General features: G+C 43.0%; 2 protein-coding genes across 6 annotated transcripts in view; one reads left to right on the top strand and one right to left on the bottom strand.

Moving 5' to 3' along the window:
- Positions 1–3,969: 3,969 nt before the first annotated feature.
- The window catches only part of PAICS (phosphoribosylaminoimidazole carboxylase and phosphoribosylaminoimidazolesuccinocarboxamide synthase), a 43,930-nt gene continuing 25,133 nt past the window's right edge, over positions 3,970–22,766 (bottom strand). Inside the window, exons 12-20 of one of the 5 annotated variants that reach the window (XM_075026367.1) lie at positions 13,777–13,825; positions 12,703–12,900; positions 9,945–10,123; positions 9,053–9,232; positions 8,849–8,962; positions 7,458–7,541; positions 7,169–7,349; positions 6,041–6,199; positions 3,970–5,345 (exon numbers count right to left, since the gene is read on the bottom strand). In XM_075026367.1, the coding sequence (XP_074882468.1) occupies positions 5,179–5,345; positions 6,041–6,199; positions 7,169–7,349; positions 7,458–7,541; positions 8,849–8,962; positions 9,053–9,232; positions 9,945–10,123; positions 12,703–12,900; positions 13,777–13,825 (1,311 nt within the window). In that variant the 3' untranslated portion in view covers positions 3,970–5,178. The remainder of the gene's footprint in view (positions 5,346–6,040; positions 6,200–7,168; positions 7,350–7,457; positions 7,542–8,848; positions 8,963–9,052; positions 9,233–9,944; positions 10,124–12,702; positions 12,901–13,776; positions 13,826–22,766) is intronic. The other 4 variants (XM_075026375.1, XM_075026384.1, XM_075026395.1 and 1 more) reach the window with 4 other exon arrangements.
- PPAT (phosphoribosyl pyrophosphate amidotransferase) overlaps positions 14,268–22,766 on the top strand; it is a 54,805-nt gene continuing 46,306 nt past the window's right edge. Inside the window, exon 1 of the mRNA XM_075026502.1 lies at positions 14,268–14,526. Within this exon, the coding sequence (XP_074882603.1) occupies positions 14,399–14,526 (128 nt within the window). The 5' untranslated portion in view covers positions 14,268–14,398. The remainder of the gene's footprint in view (positions 14,527–22,766) is intronic.

Below are 22,766 nucleotides of genomic sequence, written 5' to 3'. Positions count from 1 at the left end.
TTTCCAATCCAAATAGAAATTCTCTGGAGCTTGCCATCTTAAACTGTTTAATTACATTATCTATTTGTGTAAGTATTGGTTCCTTGCATTCAAGAGCTTTCTGGTCTGTCAGCTAGGGATGTTATCAGCGTGAAGAGCTATACAAGGTGCTTGGCAAAGTGGGCTGGCTTCTCCCTGACACTGCTGTAAGGTGGTGGTGGTGGTTGTTTGGGGGTTTTCTTTTTTTCCCTTTTCTTCCTTTTTCTTTATTTTTATTTTTTTTCTACCCTCCCCTCTTGCATCAGACCTTACTTAGTTCTGGCTGAGGGCTACCTGCTGGGGCTGCCCCAGCTCATCCCACCTCTTCCCTAAGCGCATTTATTGGATCTGTTTATTGGGCGTTTCAGCCAATTGTCCCCTGCTGGATGAAACCCCAGTGTTGTGGGAGCTCCTAGCTCCCGTGAAAGACAAGCTGTTCTTTCCCGTGGAAAGCTCCGGCCTTGCACACTTGAACTCCATGCTTGATATTCTCAAGCGTCTGTTGAGCTTTTGGCAGCTTGTTCGCTGTGCTGTTTTTCTATCAAGATATCCTCCTGTTATCAGGAGGAGGGGAGAGAGAGAAAAGCTGTTATAGCTAATTCTTTTACCAAGTTCCATGCAAATACATCTTAATTCCTTCCTCAAGAAGTTTTGAATTTTGCCTTCCATTGGGAGCAACAAATCTTCTGTCTTCTCCAAGTCTAAGATCTTCTTTACACTCTTGAGGAAGTAAGTTCTTCAGAAAGCTCCCAGTCTAGTTGAACTGATATTTCATAGTCATAATCATTTCCATACCAAAGAAAGGCAACAGGATCTGTCTAAGGCCTGCTACAAGACTCCCGAGGCAGAAACCCAAAGCTCTAGAGGCAGCTGCAGCATTGCTGTGCTCCAACCCCTGTTGCAGTTATTTAAGGAAACAAATTGAAGCAGTAGGGGGAAAAAAGGCGAAATTAAGATCTTCCCTTCCTACAGATCTCTGCATGTCTCTGGTGGTTGAAGTAGCAAGGGAGAAATTACGTTTTGTCCCTTTCCCCCAGTAAAGAGGGGATGAGATTGTTTATAACCTGGCTGACTGCTCTAACCCATAGAGCGTGTATTATGTTTTGAGTGAATATTATGCTTTGAGATCCTAGCTGGAGCACTGACTTTGTGTATCCTGATGGGGCTTTGATGAGTAAGAGGCTGTTCTGCCCTGTCAAGATCCAAAATGCTTCTGCAAATGCACAACAGCAGCTGCTTAAATGGCTTTGGGTCCTTCTCACTCAAGTAGCCATGGCACAGCAACTCTGATGAGTTCTGAATGCAGATGCTTAAAATCTGAAATGGAATAGGAGTTTGGGAACTGGAAACCCAATTCCAGAGGTACTTAAGCTCTGCAGGAAATTTGGGGTTTGTGTTTTGGAGTGGGTTTTTTGGTTTGTTTGTTTGTTGTTGTTTTTTTTTAAAATCAACCCTCTATGTAAAGTTCTCCTCTTGTACATACCTTGAAACAAGTCTTGATCGTTCAGGCAACCTTTACACCTTATTTTTGTCTGAGCCCAGAGATCGAGCATTCTTGTGTGTAAGCTTTTGGAAGTTTTGAACAGGGAAGCGTGCTCTGAAAATGCATATGACATGCCTGCTGCAATGTGATCCAAACACAGTGCAACAGGCACTTCTGATTTTATTTTAAAACATGGCTCAAGATTTCTAACACTATTTCACAGTTAAGTTGCATTGCTTAAAGAAATTTACTGGGGCTGTGAGAAAAGGTTCAAATGCCCACTCTAGTGAGGCAACAGTCATCATTTTTATTTGGGTACGAATTACTTTTAATAGCTTTCAAAAAGAAAGGCTTCAAAAACAGGGAGTGCCTTAATGCCACCCCCAAGAAGTCTAGATAGATCACATCCTCTCTGAGGCCTTTAGTTCACTTCTTACAGCTCTCCACAGGCAGAGGATATTAAAACCATACCTTCAGCGTCCTGGATAGGTGCTTTAACCTTTGAACTGTGGATGGAGGATAAATCAGTGGGAGCAATGACTAGTTTTCCCCTCATTTTTACAGAATGGGTTTTTTGAGTTTGAGGTTGGCTTTTTTTGGAAACGATGTTATAAAAGCTGAACGCCAGGTGCCACTCACCTGTACCTGAAGCAGTATAGGATGTAAAACAAGCCCTGCCCTGAGCACTTCCCTCTGCTAAATCTAAACAGCTTCTTGCTGGTATCTTTAAAGAACATAAATTGTTAAGCAGGTAGCTCTGCTAATTAGGACATGATCTAATTCAGGTTCCTATGTTCCACAGCAGGTGCTTAAAAATTAGATTTTCATTACAGGTATTCCAGCTCAATTTAGAAAGTGCAAATAAATTTCAGTAACCTCTCTATGTAGTAGTTTTTGTGAAGATAATAGCACTTTTTAAGAATTTGTTGGGATAGTTTTTAAAATTGGACAAAATAAGCAAGTGCTACAAGAACAATTTCTGGCTGAAAAAATTATCAGGTTATTGCATCAATGTAATGGTTGGAGTGCTGAACCACAGGGAAGTATTTTCATTTCACAGCAAAATCTTTGTGAAGAACTTCCAGCAAAACACCTAAGCAGCCAATATGCAGCACTTCAGCCTTTGCAACAACTATATAAAGTCCTTGCAGATATGATAGACTTTGCAGGTTTTATCTGCTGATCACAGCAACACGCTGTTAATGCTAGCTGCTGTGTCTTAGTACTTCTTTGCAAGGCAACTGCTCAAGCAAGGGTTTGCTTCTGAGTTCAGTACAGACAGCACAAAAAGAACCCCCAAACAACTCGCCCCATCCAAAAGCTGAAGAATGACCATCTCCATGGCAACTAAAGCACTTAGCATGCTCGTGCCCAATGTAAATTGGCACAGTTTTACAAGTGAAGTTAGTATAATCAGGGTGCAAGTAATTTGAGAAAAGTAACTAGAGACAGTACAGAGTATTCTAGGTGTAACACTCGGACCATTGTCTTACTAATTTTTATTGCATGGGTGAAGACTCTACAGAGACAGCAATATAACACAGCTATGCAGGTGGAAAAAGAGGCATAAATGGGTGGCTGCAGTTGTCTGTCTCACCATGGTGCTAGGGTAGTCAGGTGACTAATAAGCTTGTCATGTTGATTACCCATCAGAGCTAACACCAACTGTAGTGTTGGGTAGGGAGGGGAAGAATAGGAAATGACACCTTCACCTCTTGTGTAACTTCACCCTCAGGTTATGCATTGTTATACAGCTGAGCTAGCAGACTGCTGCCACCAGGAGAAATAAGTGCTGCACTCAACAGGCGGTGGCTCTGGTTCTTGTCTGATTACAAGATATGATCTAATTCACTCACCCAAGCAAACAAAGAACATGCACTCATCTCTTTTCACCCATTAATTTTTCCTGCTAGTTGAAGTAAGTTCATACCACTATCCTGTTAGGAGAGCTAGCTGACCACAGGCTTTCAGATGTGCTAGCATTAAGCATGCAAGTGAGTACAACCTTGGTAAATAGCTTGCTTGCTAAAAACCAGCATCTGGAGGATCTTTACTTTTAAGTCAGTGCTTCCACAGAGATGGTATGCCACCAAGGAATTTCAACCTCTTTGTCAGCACTAGCCCTCACTATTATTGATACTTCATGTAGAAATTCGTTAGAAAAGCAACCACCCCCCAGACTAAGTAAAGAGTTCTAGTTATTTTGCTTTAGTGTAAACTTTGACCAATTAAACACCCCCTGCACCTAACTCCACAAGACAGCACTGCTGAGAGCACTGCTTAGAGCTCTTCCATACAACTACACATAAGATGTGGTCCCTTTCTGTGAATGAGAAGGCCAGCAGCAGCATCATTTAATCCAGTTACTCACACTAAGGGGTAAGCCTGACCTACCACACAACCATAAAGCAGAACATTAGAAACAAAACAACACAGCTTCCTTTAACAGTGGGACACTCAATCAAGGAGTAGAGTATCTTCCAGAAGACTGTCACCTAATACTGTTCTATGCAGGCTTTAGTGCATAACCTTTTTACAAGATTATTACCTAACTTAAGGTCCTGAAGTTGTGTACCACAGCTGATGGCTAGTTGAGTGTAATTATTCAATAAATCTCCAGGACAAAGCTTTGAATTCAATAGTTTATTTATAATTGTAAAAGCATAAATGTTACATACATTGAGTAGTTGCATATTTGTTAGAATCGTACCTACTTAGAAGATTGGTGTGTGCAAAGACAAGACAGCCATGCTTAGATTTCCCCCCAGTAGTTTGTTGCTTTACTATTTATTCCCCCTTCAGTTCAGTAAAATTTCCATAGAAACAGTGAGGAAATATAGATATATAATAGAGTTATTGAAGTGTATGAAGACAGTTTGACAACATCACACAGGCCCTTTAGAACTACTGAAGGTAGAGATCTGCCTAGTATTTAAAAGACTGGACTAGGCAAGAGTTACAGCAAACAGGCAATGAGCCTAGTTACAGTTCACTCAAACCATTTGTATTTATAGCTTGTTATGAACAAGAAAATTGGTGTCAACTTCTATCACATCATTCCAGAAGATATCAATGGGGTATGTATACACACACATATTTAAAAAAAATACATGTATGTATATACATTTTTTAAATAAGGCAGGTATTTATTTCAGGCTCTTAAGACATTTTTTTCCAGCCCCTTTTCCTATTAATACAGCATATGTTGCCATTTTATTGCTAAAGAAAGCATACCATCATTGCAAGCAGAACAGCATCAGCACTGACTTTAGTTAGCAGTCCAGTTGAATTAATAAGGTTCAAGACATACATCATTACTATGGAAGAATATTACTGTTACAGAAATACAGAAGACTAGTTGAATTCTATTTAGATCACACCAAATCATTCTCTTGACATAGTCTGTAGTTAACAGTATACACTAAAAAGCAGAAGAGCACCATTTTGGAGCAACAGAAAGAGATATCTAAAATACTACTTCCCCATCTTTTACTAAGTATTAAAAAAATACACAAGGGAAGGATGAGGACACAGACCTCATCTGCTGCTCTAATAATGCTTTCTTCTGTAAAAAAGGATGCAGGACTTTTGAACTCATCCAGATGTAAATCCTAATATGAATGAATATGCACGCCATTATCTTTGCATAACTAATAAAAGTTACTTGTTAGTACAATTTACAAGGTGCACTCTCGAAGTTTTTTGTCAGCCTGCTTCAAGGAGATCCAGGTGTTTAACATATTTGATCGCAGTTTGGCCCACACCAAATGGTTGTTTAACCCAAATATCTGGGCAGCAAACTGGGCAGCTCCTTCAGGTGACAGAGTAGTAGGACAGCCAAGACCTGCAGAGAAGAGTGTCACTTACCAAAGCATATTTTAACAGTCAGACAAAACACTGCCTCTGAGGAACAACTTAAGATAATGTTTGTCTCAGCCTCCAGGAACCACATGATCTAGTTTTAGAGCTACTGAAGTGTCATGTGTTCCTCTACTTCTAACATGACTGCTTCATGGCATTTTAAACCCAAAGCCAGCATACCAGATGACTCTCCTTATACAGAGGGAACAGACTTCTGGTTGCCAAGCATCCATTCAAGTCACTAACAAAGTTAAAAATCATACAGGTAGCAGTGCCCTGAAGGAACAGAGTTAAGCTCTTACCTACACCGATTGTGGAGAAAGGTATTTTTTGATCTTTGATCATAAGGAAAATGCAGCTCTATAACTGAACAAAATTCAGTTATTTAAATCCCCAATAATACTGACTCAAATTTCAAACTGGAATGCTTAGCAAGGATAAGCCAAGGTTTCTATTTCTCTAAACATTACTCCTATGTAATCTTTGCTCTGTCTGTTGGGCTTTTTGCCATCGAGAAGTCAAAGACTGTATTCATGATATTTCCAAAGACTTTGTTCAGTACTGAACCAGCTATTTTTCCAGTTTTTTGCCATGTGTGTTTGTACACGTATGTACACTAGAACAACAACAAAAATAGAGCTAGGTCAGAACAAGAGCATAAGTGGAAGATCATCTTACCGCTGGGTAGTCTGAGAGAGGACCACACATCCTGAGTACCCCAGTCAGCTGAGAGTGGAGGACAGTTGACAACTGGGTAAGCAGTGTTACCAGACATCACTGGCCCCAAACCGTTGCTTCTGCCAGCTACTGCAACAAACACTGTTGGGATTCCATCTCCTGGTGGGGAGGAAGACGTGCAGAAATAAGCAATCCACCTTCACCTTGTTCTTTACCACTTGCTTTTGTGGAAACTTTGAGTCCACAATTCTCTTTGCAGTTATTTTGTCAAGTCCATTACATAGCACTTGTGTCCAAATTCCCTCTTTACAGAAATATCTTCTAAATCTTGCAGCCTTAAATCCCAGCTACTGTTTACCACAACTGAAGTTAGCATGTCTTACTCTGCCTCTGAGGAGAAGTCTCAGTATCTGAGGAATAGGTGCTGCTTAGCTTTGTAGAGAACATAACCATTAAACCTCTGGCATTTTTAAGTGTTCCTCTCCTTAAATCTTACACAGTTCACCTCAGAATAAGTGTTTCTCAACTATGGTTACCACATCTGTAGTTTCATTGAGTAGAAAGTATACTCCCACAGAACAAATAGTTCTTATCTCTCCTCTGCTAGGCTATAAGCACTTTTGAAGAGATGTCAAGTTTTCTTGGTAAAGATCAGAATTTAAATGAAGTATCTTTTTCTGCTGGCATCTAAAATAACAAGCAAGAATGTTTTTATGAAACAGACAGGAAAGCATGATGGGAGCAACATCTTCCTTGTAAATAACACATAAGGATATTCAGAGTCAGCTAGAGAAACTATCATTCCTCCTTGTTTCAGGCAGGCCAGCATCACCAGCAAGATGCTACAATAAATGTATTAACATGATCAAGGCTTGGGCAAAGTAGTTCTGGTACTGGAATAAAAGCAGAGGTTAGACTTTTAGAAGTTGTGGCTGGGCAGTAGGACAATACATTACTCTGTTTAGTGCAGTCTATAACCTGTCATTATGTAATTAGCAAGTGTAGAACAGCTTGGTGTTCTGTTTAACAAAAAAAAAACGGAAGAATCCCACACAAATCCTTAAGTTGCCAAGTCATTCTTGAACATGATACTGTTTGAATTCAAATCGGTAGTTCTTTGTAATTTACCTTCATATTCTGCTTTGATCCTCAGGGTTTCATCTGGCCCTTTGTGAGCAGAGGTCACTCTTAACTCACAAGGAATTCCAAAGGTCGCACATGCCTTTTTTATTTTTTCACAGTGACTGAGGTCAGAAGGAGATCCCATCAACACCACAACTCTACCTTGGCTCTTTGTTTTCAGAAGCAACTAGGGAAAAGAGTGAAGGGGGGGGGGGCAAGGGAAAGAAAAGCAGTCAACAGGACTGAAGATATGCAGTTATTGAAGTCTAGATAAGTTGTTCATAAAAACAGATACCTCCACTCTTTCTGCAACCCATTCGAAGTTTCTCTTAACCATTTGCAGTGCTTCAGGAGTCACTTCTTTCAGGTCCCGGTAGGACTGAAAAGAGTAAAAAAATAAATACTGAAGTTACTGTGTTTTGGGTACCCAAAGCACTCGTTTTGCTACCATAATTGGTAAGAATATCCCAACTGAAGTATTTATGCAGTTTCTAGCAATTCCACAGGAAGGAGACCAGACATTGGTACAGCTATAGGAAAGAGTGGATATGGAAGCAAGGAAGGGCTATTTAATGAAGAACCATCTCAGTAGGTGTAAACAACCTTCTCCATTATAGTTCATGGCCATTTGCAACATGAAAGGCTTTTAGCCACGTGGCTATCAAGGTTGTGGAGGCTCCCCAAAGGGAAAATTTGGGAAAGACATAAAACTTCTTTAAAATTGGATTTGTAATGATGTGATTGCCTGCAGTAGCACTGCACTAGCCAACCTAGGTTCTGCATGATGTTATCACATACCTTATTTTAAGATGAGCAAAAGCACTGTCAGAGCAATTCACTCAAGCATGCTACTACATAATTCAGGTAAAGTAAGCAGTAGAGCAGTTGTGCTTCCTAATTTAAAAGTAATACCCACCCACCCCACCCCCACCCCCCTTTGAAATCTTCCCCTGTGGCTTACAGCCACTTTCTCTCACAGGGTCTCCATTACTAGTCTCAACAACTGTCACAGAAGCTCCATGACAGCAGTATTCCCAAACTAGTTCTTTCATAACTATTCATCTGGTAATTCAGAGATATTTGACAAGCGTAATTGCTACAAGTTTAAATATAGGACAAGTTTTATTTCAAACTTATGTTTGCAGCCCTCATATGTGGGCACAGTATGTTAGTAACACTTGGAGACAACTGAACACTGAATTCAAGCTTAACCAAAATAAGTAATGAAGGAAAGCGTCCTCCCTGCAGATCCCTCTTATGTATCACCAGACCTCTGCCAGTAGAGAATACCACTGAACAAACAGAGAAACCTGGGAGGCAGACTTGGGAACCAAAGCTTCTATTGTTCCCACTGATTTGTTGTCCAACTATTTTATTATCTGCACAACAAGTCAGAAATTCTTATTACCCCTGGAAGCTCCACACTTCATTATAATAGCTCCAATCAATAGTGCTGTTGGGCTTTCCTACTGAAGATACACAGGCAGAGGATTTTTTTTCTACCATAAACCAGATACTCAACTATTTAATGAGAACAGGATTGGACATTAGGTAACCTATCAGCTACTCTGTAACAAGATAAGACTATCTGGAAAAAGCCACTTCAAAAGCAGATGTTTAACTGTAGGGTGTACTTTTTTCATTCCCCTTCCCAACTGACTTAGAAGGTAAAGACTGAAACACTACCTGTTTGTCCTTCTGTTGGCTTCTGTCTCCTGATGGCCACAGTCTCCATGAATCATTATCAATAACATCGGCAAGAACAATTTCCTTTGTCAGAATATTAACACCAAATTCAATCTAAAAAGACAATAAGAACCCTATCTTAGGAACTATACAGTGGTGTATTTCCTGTCAGAACCAGGATCGTGAGAAATCAGGTTCTTATACCTTCAGGTCTACCAGAGTGCAGTTTTGGGGCTGCCATGATTTTTCCAGGATCTCAAAGATAGCTTGAGTAGAACGAGCCATAATATCCACTTCAGTCTGGCCAATAGTAAGCCCAGCAAAGCAGAATTTTGCTTCAATTAGCTGCTCCTCAGACCACTGTGGATCATTATTAGCATCATCCTGTTGAGAAAACCAAAACATATACACATCATGTAATTTAAGCTTGCTATAAGAGAATAGCCATCAGAAGATAATACTAGGTTTTGTTTGCTTGTTTTTCAAAAAACCAAATACAGGCTTCAAACTAGTATTTTATGATTAGCACTAAAAAAAATGCAACAGCATCACTGAGAACACTTGCTGTAACACCTGAACATCTTTAAAAGCACCTCAAGTTTGGACAGTGCCACAAGAGTGACAGGGTACACTACAAACAACACTTTAGGTCACAGTTCACAAGACACTTCTTTCAGGATACATTCCCAGAGAAGTTCAGAATCCTAAACAACTAGCTAGCTGCTTACCCTTACCATGCAAGTACTGTTTAATTTCTTCAAATATATCAACATATCCATTTCAACTGATATGTTAGGCTTATATGTAAAAAGTCCTTATGCCTTATAGCTAAAACATTTTTCTATTTTATGTATAGTTTGGCTTGTTACTCTTTGATGGCCCTGTAAGCCAGTGTTACATTATATGCACTTTAGACAAAACAGCTGTTGGACAAGAATGCAAGAAAACATTAGGATGGCAAAAACTGCCAATCCTAAGAGGACTGGTCAGCCACTAGCACTACTTGCTTTATTTCTCAGCATTTTAAAGGAGATAATACAGAGTTCTAGCTCTGTTTAAGTTTGATTATCATCACAGGAAAGGAAAGGAAACTTACCTTGTAAAACATCTCAATTTTGGGTGGGTAAAACTTATATCCTTCTTTGACACCAGGGTTTCTTTTGAGGAAGGAGCCAGTAGCAATTCTTCTGCACACCCATTCAATTGGGATCATTTCACAGTGAGCTGCTATGAATGCTGTGTCACTCTGTTTCCTGACAAAAGCTGTTTTGATTCCTAAATATAAAGATGGCAGCTTAGTTCCATTATTAGGCACAGTCCACAGTTGAAACAATAGTCACAAATGTCTTTAAGTACAACTGAATCTTGTTCTTCTCTGGACTTAAGGGACACACTGAATCTCTTCAGGGTATTGTAAGCCCATTCTAGCCTTGCAAAAGGCAATGAACGTGGTTATCTTCCACAACTTGTTAGTTTTGCCATTTTTCTCATAAAACACTCGTAGCTCACAATCTTATGTTCTGATCAGAAAACCTATTCTTGCAAATAAATTTTTTTCACAGAGCTTTTAAAAAAAAACCTATCCCTCACAACGGGTTGTTTTTAAACAAAAGTTAGCAGCAACCAAATACGCAGCCATGCTCTCTGGTGGAAGATCCATCACATGTGGAACAGTAACTGGAGGCTTTCAAAGGAGTTAGGGAGCACAGTAGTCTTTACTACTTTGTTTAATAAAGGAGAATGGAGCAGCGAACAGAACAACTTAGTCCTCCCTTCCATTACAAACTAACATTTAGGCCACTAGATCTTAGTGATTTGTTAGGCAAAAGACATTAAGACTCAGAGAAGCGCGTGCACAGACACAAGCCTTCTGCTGCAAGTCAACCTTCTCACATAGCTCTAACATGATCCCGTCTTAAACGGGATAGCCAACACATGCAGATAGGCACTGTAAGTGCCAAATGACTCTTTTTTTCAATTTCACTCTTGAGGAAAGTCCCACCTTTCTCCCCCCAGGGTAAGACAACTGCCAAGCCTAATTGGCATCTACCAGAAACAGAAGACAAAGGAGCTGCATCCAGTCAAACCAAGAAGTAGCTCTATTCCATTCCGGTTCCAGAGCCATAAAGGAAAAATTGAAGTCTTAAAATATAGTATTGACATTGACCCTTCAGATTTTGTTGCACTGCCCTTAAGGGCCAAATTATTTAAATAATCAACTGCACATTAAGTCACTTCTAAATGCAGGCATTAAGGCCCCTGCATGGTTTACTACTACATTTTTCATCAGTGCAGATGCGTGCTTTCGAAGGGCTGACATTAGCTCTATTATAAAAGGGAGAGAAACTTTAACAGAACTTTGTAAATCATCACTTTTGAAGAAGTAGGTTAAGAAGAGTTGCGCAAAGCAAACAAACTACTTCTATGATAAGGCATTCGCATTATCTGCGATTTACACCAGGCAAATAAGCAAACTGAAGAAGAACGCTGAAAGTTCTTTTGTTGCTTTAAAACGGAGCTGCAGTTTACTCTGCATATTTTTCCACAGCACCTGAAGTTACTGAGTACAAGCCATTTAAGGATCTTTGAGAGGTCTACAGCATGGCTTCTTCAAACTTAAAGTTCGTATCTGTAGGATATTAAGTATTTTGATTGTTAACTATTGCCATTTAAGAATTAGGCAAAACATCTCATTGAAACTGGTAGTTTTAATCAACTGCAAATATAGGTTTCCCAAGAAAGCCAGTGACTGAGGATTATACTGAATGACTTCATGTATCTTTGTCTCAGCCCATATTTTAAGAACTACTTGCACAAAAATTAAGGTAGATACAACTCTACAGAAACCATTTTCTTCTTCCCCACATGTGAAACATGCTAGGACTCTACTGTTTGACTGTCTGAGAACTATTACTACACCTTGTAACAGATAATACAACTTCCAGAGTAACTCAGCTAGTACTTCAAGCAATCTTTGTGCGAATGCTTCAAAGTGCACTGAGCATGCAGCTGTAAGCGGTCTTAATGAAGTTTACTGGTGCCTGTGTTACAGTACTGTTTGCGGACTCAAGTTAGAAACCCACCAGCACGAATTCCTCTTTGCAACTTGCAAGCTTCTCAGTCGAAGACACTTCAAAATGCTTTCTCAAAGCAAATATACTGGCTCCATTTCTGGAAGTGTGGTGCAAAACTTACTGGAAGTGACTCAAGTTAGTTACGTGCTGCATGAAAGCTCGCTTCTAGCATCAGAAATATTTTGAGTCTTTTAAAATAAACATTAAGTTCCTGATACATTCAATACAGACCAATACATGCATTTGCAATATAGTCCTCATAAGTGTTTAAGTACAAAGCATACAGAAACTTTATATTAATATAGCACACTGAGAGGGGAAAAGAAAAAAAAAGATACTCCAATTTTATCTTTTAACATTTATACACAAATTTCACACAGCTTAGACATAGTCTGGTAGTGCTACTAGCTAGCAGTGTCTTCTCTGCAGGCAGATGTAGTAAGAAAGACGAGATGCATCCAGTCTGGTACTACAGGCAAGTGGGTGTGGCGGTAGGGAAGAACTGACAAAAGTAGAGGGCAGGATCAGAGGTGTGTCCAAATAAGCAGCGTTATCTGCGGTTAGAAGATTACTTCAGGTAGTCTCATGTTCCAAATGAACAAGTCACCCACCCAGCTCTGTAGTACCAGAGAGAAAAGTGTAACTGAAAACTAATAGAAAAGACACTCAAAAACCCCATCAGAGCTTCAAGGCAGGATAAACCAGCGTATACATAAACAATACTGTTTAGTAACAACATCTGTAACACACAGGGATGTATTCTACCTTTGAAATACTTACCAGCTTCCTGAAGCAACTGAAACACACAGCTAGTTGTTGTATTGGAAATGGCAGCCTTCCCTTCCATTCGGTCCTTCCTGGCTGCATTTCCAGCTGTTATTTGGTCTTTTGACTGCATGAGAACACATCCCGGCATATCTGGCAGCTCGTACACTTCTTTTGTTTTACCTTCATTAACTTTTTTACCAAGTTTCAGGTCTAGAGAAATAAATTAAAAAAACCAAAACCACAAAACCACAACAGTTTCAGTTTGAAAGGAATTTTTTACTTCTACATGTAAGCCCACCGGGTTTGCACACTTTATCAGCTGGCGGCCAAGCGAGACCCAGCGGGACCCCACGCTGCAGTCGGTGACCACGAAGAGCAGGCTAATCCCCCAATCTACAGGGTAACTCGGTCAGGTTTCCCCCCGAGCAGCGAGGGCAAAAGCAACCGCTCAAAGCTCCTGCCCACGGCGCTCCGGCCCCAGGAGGGACGGCGCATCCCTCCCCCGTTCAAGGCGGGCGGGCGGCTGCTGGCGGGGAGCGGCGGTGCGCCCGCTGCTTCGGCGACGCTCTCTCCACCCCAGCGCGGGGTTCGGAAGTGCCCTCTGAGGCGGTGCCGGCGGGAGCCGTGCCGATTTCACCCATTCGTTGCTTTTTTTAGTTGTTTAACTTCGGGACAAACCCGAAGCTCAGAGAGCCAAGCGGCAGCCGCCCGGAGCATCCTCCTCCGCCCGCAGCGGGTGAGGCTCGAAGCTTCGGCTCGAAGCGTTCACCTGCCCCTCGCCGCCTCTCCCGCGGGGCGGGGGGGGGGGGGGGGGGCACAGCCGTGCCTGCCCCGGGCTGGAGCGCGGCCACCCCCCACAAAAACCCAACAAAATTAAAAACTTTGCGGGGAACAAAAAAAAGTTCGCTCCCAAGCGCCGACACCCCGAGCCCGGCTGAGCGGGCACCGGCCCCTCGGGAGCGGCGTGTGTCGTCGCCCCCCCCCCGCCCGCCGTTACCGGCTCCCAACGGCCGCGGCGCGCGGGCCGCCCCCTCGCGGCTTGCCCTGCCGGTGGGGGGGGGGGGGGGGGGGTACGCAGGCGGTTACCTGATGCTGCGGGGGCCATGGCTACGGCGGCGGGAGCGGGAGCAGGCACCTAGGGCACAGAAGAGAAGCTTCAGCGCACGCCGCCGGGCCCCGCCGCCGGGGTAAGAAGGGGTCGGCGGAAGGGGCGGGCAGGCGGGGCAGCGGGCAGCGGCGCCGCCCGCCAATCGCCGCCCAACGCGGCGGGGACGGCCCGCGCCCCTCTCCGCCCCGCCAAGCCCCCCCCCCGAGCGAACCCCGGCCGGCCGTCGTCCCTCCCTTCCCCGCCACCCCCCGTGCAAACACGGCCCCGGCCCCACTCCCCGGCCAATGCCGGCGCCGCGCCGCGCCCGGCCCCCCACCCCACGGGCAAACACCACCCCCCTCCCCCCGGGGGGGCGGGGGGCAGCGGGGCCGGGGTCGCGGGCCGGACTGGCAGCGGGCGGGGAGGGGGCGTGTGAGGCGGCGGTGTGGGGGCCGGGGGCGCCCCCCCGTATGTAAATGAGGGAGGCCGCGCCGGCAGGCTACCGGCGGCCCCGCGCGGCGCGGCGCTGTTGGCTGCGCGCGGCGCCGGCAGTGAGCGCGCGGGAGCCGCCACAGCGGGACCGGGGACGGGACCGGGACCGGGACCGGGGCCGCCCGCGCCATGGAGCTGGAGGAGCTGGGCATCCGGGAGGAGTGCGGCGTGTTCGGCTGCATCGCCTCCGGCGTGTGGCCCACGGAGCTGGACGTGCCCCATGTGATCACGCTGGGGCTGGTGGGGCTGCAGCACAGGTAAGGGGGCGGGGGGCACGCCGGTCGGGGTCGGGCTGGACGGGGCCGCCGTCCGAGACCGGACTCTCCGGGCCGCGGCGGCTGCTCCGGCGGTGGTCGCGGCCCTGCGCCGGCACGTGCAGCCGGGAGGTCCCCGGCTCGCCGGCGGAGGCGGAGGGAGGAGCGGGCTGGGAGGGGAGGGGAGGGGAGCGGCACGGCCGGGGCGGGGGGGGGCTGCCCGCTCGGGCGCGTCCCGTCCCTTTCTCCCGCTCCGCGCCGGCGGAGCATCCCGCTGGCGAAACGCAAGGAACGCCCCGCAGCCTCCCGCCCTCCCGGGCCGGTCCCGCCGAAAGAGCAGCGCCCGGACGCGCTGTGCGCCTCGGCTGCATCTCCCTTAAGGCGCGTCCGCCCCCGGCGCCGCCCGCCGCCGGGGTCCGCGCCGCCGACCCCGGCCGTGCGAAGGGCCCCGCGCTGCCCGCCGGCCTCCGTGCGCGGAGCCCGCGGCGCGGCCGCGCAGGCGGGCGTTGGGTATGCGCCCCGCCGCCTCGTCCCGGGCACCCAGCCCCGCCGCCGCGGTGTCAGACGGGCGCTGACCTCCCGCCGGCGTCGCGGCGAGGCCCGGCCGTCATTCTCGGCGTTACTCGAGATGCTGATGTTAAAGGGTAAGGCGCACGCATCGGGACTGCCGAAAAGGAGCGGTCCTGAAGCGGTTTTAGGCTCCTGCTAGGCACGGCCGGTTAGATTCCCCACCACGATGCAGTAAAACTTATTTCCTACCCGACACGCCTACGGCGACGTAGCACGGACTAGATTCTCTGTGAAACATGTGGATGCAGAGCTGCACAATGAAGTTTGGGTTCTGCCTCCGTTTGGTATTCAAAGTCATAATGTTATGCGCTGACGTGCACGAGTCATTTTTTCGGTGGTGCCAGAAAGGTATATCCCCCGTGTGGGAACACACGCACAGCCAAACACGCTAGGCTTCTGTAGTACAAACACCTATATACTGTGCTTAACTTTCCATTTGCGAAAAGTGGGCTAAATAACCACATTCCTGACAGCCTGGGGAGGTGGGCTTCTCTAAGTACACACGCGCTGAACAGATAAAATGGCATGTTCTTTGCGTATTTGAGGTCGCAGACACGTAAAGGTTGCTCTGAAATTCTTTTGGACCAGCAACAGAAAATTGTTTCCGTTGAGACTTTCTGTTTATTACAGCTGAGTTTCACATACTTTTACTGGTAAAATGCTGCACCTCTACATGACTCTCATATACTAATAATTCTCTTTGGTTTGCAGGTGTATCATTCATAAACTATATATATTTGCCAGTGTCCATCAAAAAACGTTTTTATTGGGAGCAACAGAGCTGCAGAATCCAAAGAACAAAGCCATGTAATCAATAGCCTCATTTTAGGTTGCACCATTTTTCTGTGGAGAGGCTGGAAAAAAATCTTACCTCGTTTGTGCTTACATAGTTACACTGGTGGACCTGGAGTTTCTTAGTTGGAAATAAAATGATTGATGTATTTTCATTACTTTGCATCTTATGATCTCAATTTTCACTGCAACCTTATTTTGTGATTTTTCAATACACATATTTTTCTTCTTTTTTTTTCTGATGGGCACTTGACAAGTATATTTGATTTCCATGAGCTCTTTAATATCAAATATCCTCTGTGGAGGACACAACTGTAGACAGTAATACTAACGTTGTGATTGAAACTGTAAGCAATTCACAAACTCTACAGGAGGATACACACCTAGAGGCATACATGCACTACCTCTGATTCTGATCTTCTAACTCAATAATTGTCAAAATTTTTAAGGATGCCTTCTTAGAGACATAAACATTATTGCATCTGTAAAGTGAAACAGTCTGTTCAGTTAGGTATACCTCTGCAAGCACTCAATAAAATTCTATTAAATAGCTGACATGTTAATGTTCCTACTTCCTTCTAACGTTTCTCCCTAACCTCTGCATTGTTCCTACTATGAGGCGTAGGAGAGGGGGCATCCCTATCGGGAAGTAATAGCATAACAGCTATTTTTCTTCCTTCTTTTTGGAATGTCTCTTGAAAACCAGAATTAAGATTTAGCATTAACTGTATCAGTAAATTTCATTAAGCCTGTTCTTTTAAACTTAAAAATGAATAAGTGTCCCTTAACCATATTCCTTTAAGAATAAATAAATCAGAAAGAGAAGTATGGTAAATATTAATGCGTAGTCCTTATCAGGCCTAAGTGACTAACAGAAATTTGATTGGCCACTAGAAAATACAGTCCTTAGACCTCACCTTTAAATTAATAAGGATGTTTAGGTAATAACTACTGGCCTTAGATACTCATAGGCATGGGGTTTTTATGCAGATTAGTCCTGTGCAATAAACCAAATTACCAAATTTGGCCCTTAATTCATCTTAGATTTTAAAAATCAGAATATTCAAGCATGGCATTGTATCAAACTGCATGTTTGAGATGACTGATCCACAAAGGAGAGGCAGCTGTTGGGAACATCTTATCTGTATGCATAAAGATCCAGAGTATTTGTTACATGCCACGAAAACATGCAGCATAAATTCTTTGTGCTTTATGTTCTGATCTAGCTGGTTGCAGCATTGTGATGGACTTTGCTGTTTCTGATAAATAGCCTAAAATGAGTTGATAGTTTGTACTACAGCATTAAAAAGATATTACTGCACTAGAGAGATTTACTTCAGTGAGGATGTTTGTAACTGAAATCTTGAAACTCCGTACATTGGATCAAGCCACCAAAATACTTAAGCATGTATTCAATGGCATGTGTTTGAGTGGTGCTCATTGTTTCACTGAAACTATTCTGCATGGAAAAAAAGGTATGTATTTGTAAGCAAGGTTCTGGAGCAGGCGTACAAGTAGGCACATCATGAAAGATAAAAGATAGACTTGGAATTTCACTATCTTGACATAAGCAACAACTTTAAAAGTTTTGTTTTGTTTTGGCTTTTTTTAATGAAAAAGCAGCTGCTAGATCGTTGAGGCTTAAATTCATGCTCCTTTGTAGCAGAAGTTAGAACATGGCTTTTTATTGGCTTTTACTTTACAATGGCGAGCTGTGAATTGAAATGAAAACCAGTATATTCCTACTCACAGGCTAATCAAGGCCTTCTACACACTAAGAACATTGTACCAATTTAACTTGAGACCACTTTAAAGTGATTTTCATCTGGTTTTAACACATTTTACAGCTATGTTAGCAGTGAATTATGTTTGAAACTTTAAAGCTGCTAAAGCTAATGCTGTTACTCTGGCATCAACATTAACAAGGCTTGAAAGTGGATGTTCTAAATCATCTTTACAATTTGTAAGCCAGGGAACAAAGTCACTGCAAAATCCACTGACAGCATGCCAAAATAAAGTCAGAGGATATTGGTAAGGAGAGGACTTTCTTTAGGGCAGTGAGGTAGGGAGGAGGAGTACTTTGAGTTACAAATCTATTAAACGTCATTTGAGTCCTTGACCAGGACAAATTTGCAAAGTTAATCTTGGAACAAGAGTGATTTCTGTTAACTTTTTGCAAAATTCCCTGGAAAATATTTTTGGCAGTAATACTGTGTACTGAAACCTGAGGGTATCCAGCTTTGTACTGATTTTTAGAAAAGGTCTTTAAAAGGCCTCTTCTGTGCAGGTGGAAGTCCTATTAAGTCAGGGAATACTTCTTGTCCCAACTCAGCTGGGTCTATGTATGGAATTTGTTACGAGAATCAAAGTAAATGGGGACTGCAGGCCTGGCCAGCATGCTTTTTTGATACCTTCCCCGTTACTGTCTACTATTAAAACCCACACAACAGAACCCAAATAATCACCAATTAAGAATTTTTACTTCTCTTTCAGTGTAGTGAAATTACCAGTTGCTTCCTACTAGCCATCCTTCCAAGTATCTACACTCAACATAGCATAATTAAAGTGTTTATCTATGTTTTACATATAACCTCTTGGCTACAAGACGGATATTTTAAAAGGCTATTTAGCAAGCTATTGGTATCCTGTCTTACATCGTGAATCTTTCAAACAAAACGCTTAAAATTGCAATAGTATTTGGATGGGAATTTTCTGGGGAGCATGGATATGCTACAGGTAGTGATCCTGAAAATTTGATATGCAACATATTTACCTCTTCATCTCAAGAACCTATTATGGGTTCAGCAGATCCCCCATCCCCAGATGCAAGAACTGCAGTGTTAAATGTTTTAATTGTCTAAATGCCAAATTTTGTAATGAACCGTATTTCTATGTAAATTTCCTATGCAATATACTGGGTAAGATGTTTGTCTAGCTAGCGATTGAGTCTGTATGCTGTCTTACCAGAACATTCATGCTATATGTGCTGCTAAAACATTCCTGAGTACTTTCAGAGACACTTACTGAATGTGGATATAGTAACAGTTTATCTTTTAGTTCTCTCTTGGTTTACGTTTATAGGCCATTCTGTGCTGCTAGGTGGTGACAGCCCAGTTTCATTACATGCCAAAAAGCTTACTCCTGCAGGAAGAGAGGAGGAGCGAGACCTTTTTGCTGTGGTGAGCTGTTATATCCTCTTGGTTGTTTTAAGTAACTTCCAGCAGGGCTCAGGTTCCTGCATGCTTGCTTTCAGAAAGTGAAGATAAGCCAGATTTCCATTCTAAGCAAGTTCAAATCTCTAAGATGTACATGTCACAAAATGCAATTCGGTCTCAGCTCTTATCTCTGGATGTGGGGTAACCAACTGCAATGAGGTAATGTAGGAAGGAGTGGAAAAAACAGGAGGGAAGTGGTGCCAAAATGTATATACAGGAGGACATCTCAGAGACAGCCATTATGTTTATTGTGGCCAACAGATGTTCCATTACATGAACCTAGCCATAGAGTTGGGGTGAGACTGCTTGCTTTTCTTCATGTTTTCTGTAGCTAAGTCATCCATGCAGGCATGATACAGCTCTCCAGTAATTTTCAGAGGATTGCTCAGTTGGGCTCTTGTCTGCCCATACCTTAAATTTGAGACTAATGCATGGAGGGAGGGTTGTACACAGCATGGGAGGTTCATGCTGGGTAGTTCAGTTCAAATAAACCGTCCTGGCTGCTCTTTCTGCCGTGTCTTACACAACTTTCCTTGACCTTAAAAAAAGCAGGGTTGCTTGGAGGGGCTTTTTATGAGGTTAGTTTTAATTTAAATCAGTTCTGTCAGTTGGTTAACCACTTGGCCACATGAATGCTTGTGCCAACACAAAGGAGACCTTGCTGCAGGAGAAGGAACACATGGTAAGAGTCTGGAAGGAGAGTCTTTTAAGCCAACAGTGATGCTGATAGTGCTTGTGGATCCAACAATGCAAGCATTTCTGCTCCCTGAAGCTCATTCTCCACCCATTTGGCCCAAATATAGTTTGGTCTACCAGGAAATAATCTAAATGGTGCATTCAGAGGACTTTCCAGGGTAACAGCGCTATCAAAGAGGTGTAAAGTGACCCATTCTTCTCAGTGAATGAGCGTGCTTTAGAGAAGAATGGAACTTTTTAATATAGATCAGAGTGGCTATTGCTCCATTTGTCTGCCACACCTCAAAAGTTTCAGTATTGCCATTTGCAAACTGGGGAGAAGACAGATTTGCCCTCACAGTAACCTGAATGGCCTCCTGGTAATAGTGCAGATACTTGAGGAGGGAGATGAGCAAAGATACCTGTTTTTTATAGGATTGCTGCTCTTGCTATCATTACTTAGTGTTGGTTTTAAGCTGGATCATTTTCATGATGTGATTTATATTAAGATTCCCAGGAGCAGTTACTTGGAAACAACTTGGTCTGGCCTTTCTGCTAAAAAAGGAACCATGTTGTGATCTATGTCTAAGAAGGCCTCTCCTCCCAAACCCTTTCAGTCCTATGGTAGTGCTCTCACAAAGACCCATTTAGCATGTGTCAGATGGTCTCCCAAGTTCCATTTAACTCACCCATAAGTGTGCCTAGACTAAATATTGTGTGACTGTAATAAATGTAAAGCAGAAAAACAGCACGAGCTCAAGTGGATATAAAAATACACTGGCAGGATGAGTTGGATTACCTAATGCTATTTTCGAAAGGAATATTTTTTGAGAAATCCTTCACTCCTTCATTCTCTTTACCCTATTGTCACTACCTCTGGAGATGCTGTCAAAAGGAGACAGACCTTATCTCTAGACAACTGGAATTCTAAATGCGACACATTCATGTTATTTTGTCTCTAAGCAAAAAGTGATGTGGAATCATAACTACCACTGCAGTGAACAAAGGTTGTCTCGATGCCACTTTGATTTATCTATCTCGGCATTCTACATATTCAAGTAAATTAATTGTTATCTGTATAAATGGGAATAGCACATAAATATTAGATGATACCAAATGCCCCATGCATTTGACATGTCTTACCATCTTTGGCCAAAAATAAAGGTGAACAGCAGGAAAGAAGGAGTTAGCTTTCTGACAAAATAATTACAAAAAGCAAGCTATGCTTTGCTTCCACAAAGCAGAATAGAAGTGGAACCCCACACAAAGGGAAGCCCACCTTCTTTGGATGTTTGTTTGTCAGGTAAATCCCACTCTCTGGAAAGTTTTCTGAGAAAAAAACCCTTTTACTTGGAAAGCCACTTGTGTTCTTTTTTTTTCCTGTCACTTCTTGCTTCATGTCTACCCTCTAGTGTTGATATGAACAGTTTCCAAGTGGAGACTGCAAGTGTGCTCTGCAATTCTCTGCTCTGACCTACTAAGAATTTAGACAGTCCTTTGCCTCAGTGCTTTTGTGCAGTTCTCACCTGAACAACAGCATTTAAAAACAGATACCTATTTCTTGAAAGATCTGCTTATTTTAATGAATAAAATAAGTATTTTCTATTTTCTGGAAGTGAAAGTTTTTTGGGGGACATTGTACCGAATGACAGCAAAGTTTTTGAAAGATTAGGATTCTTGTGCATCACTCAGAATTTAAGTGCAGTTTGTCTTCTTTGCAGTGCTAACTGCCTCCCTCAGGTTACCCTTTCTTCTGTGAGGGCAGTCACACTGCAACCAAACAACCTTTGAGCGGCTCAAAGTTAGGCCTAGCAAAACTGAGAACTTGCTGGGCTGCTTCAGCTCTCACAGAAAACAATTTACTTTTTTTCTCCCAACTGGGTTAGTCTTGTGTCAGGTTAGTGAGCTGAACTGGTTTATAGGGTATCCAGCAAGCATCAGATTGCTCAGAGCAGCATGGAGAAAAGGGGATCTTCTTGTTGCAATGAGTTATCAAATCAACTTTAGCCTTGCACTCATGGAACAGAGCAGGTAGAGCAGAACATGTATGTGATCCATATTATTTTCAGTACAGTTACTTTAAAAACTTAATCTAAATTGAACTAAACTGTTTAAATGTACTAGAGTGAATTGGGGTTGGTTCATACATTTTTCTGGTTCACGTGGGGAAGGAGTAACCTATGATTTTACTACTGCTAGGAATGGCGAGGTCTTCAGCTGGCTCAGCATGTCCTAAAAGGATACCCAACTGCTGTGATGGCAAGGACAGATCCCTTGTTCTACCAAAGACAGCAGTTCTGTATACAAGTAATATGATGCAAGTTCAAGGATGTGTCTTTGAATGAACTCATTGCAAAGAGAGAAGATTTTTAAACCAACGATGACACTAGTAATACAAGCCAAAGAAGGTTTATACTGCGAAACTAATGTAAAATGTGAAAAGTGGTAGGTAAGCATACACTGGAACAACTGTATGTCCGTGTCACTGTATAAATGAGTATGATCAAAAAAACTATGATTTTCTAGGGATCCTTCTCTGCCTTGAGAATTGTTTTTAAAATGCTAGTCAAATGGCAGATAAAATCTGTCTTGGTGGAAATTATTTTCCTTTCTAGTGTCTCTGATAAAAGAATTAACAAGAAAATAATTAACCGTAGAGCAGGAAACAAAGCATTACATCCAGTAATATTTTTGTGTAAGATTTTGTGAATGGGTGGAATTTAGGCCTCTGTGTATAAAAAAAACCTGGCAGGTGTTGCTGCTGAAGTAAGGACTTGACTATTTGACTTCAGTTGTGCCCTTGTGTGTGCCCAGAACTGACCTAGCTTTGTCAGGGCTGTGTAGGTCTCTGCCTAAACATGACTGAGATCCAGAAATGAGTTGTTCTGCTTGAATACAGTGAAAGGAAAACCCTGGAAATGCATGCCTTGCAGGAGTACAGGCTGTAGAGTACTTAAACAATCACAAAATGAAGCAGTGGCTAGTAGGATT

The sequence above is a fragment of the Buteo buteo genome, chromosome 1 (genome assembly GCF_964188355.1).
Source record: "Buteo buteo chromosome 1, bButBut1.hap1.1, whole genome shotgun sequence".
NCBI lineage: Eukaryota > Metazoa > Chordata > Aves > Accipitriformes > Accipitridae > Buteo > Buteo buteo.
Note: the sequence above shows the minus strand (reverse complement) of the source record. Positions and strands in the feature narration are given on the sequence as shown.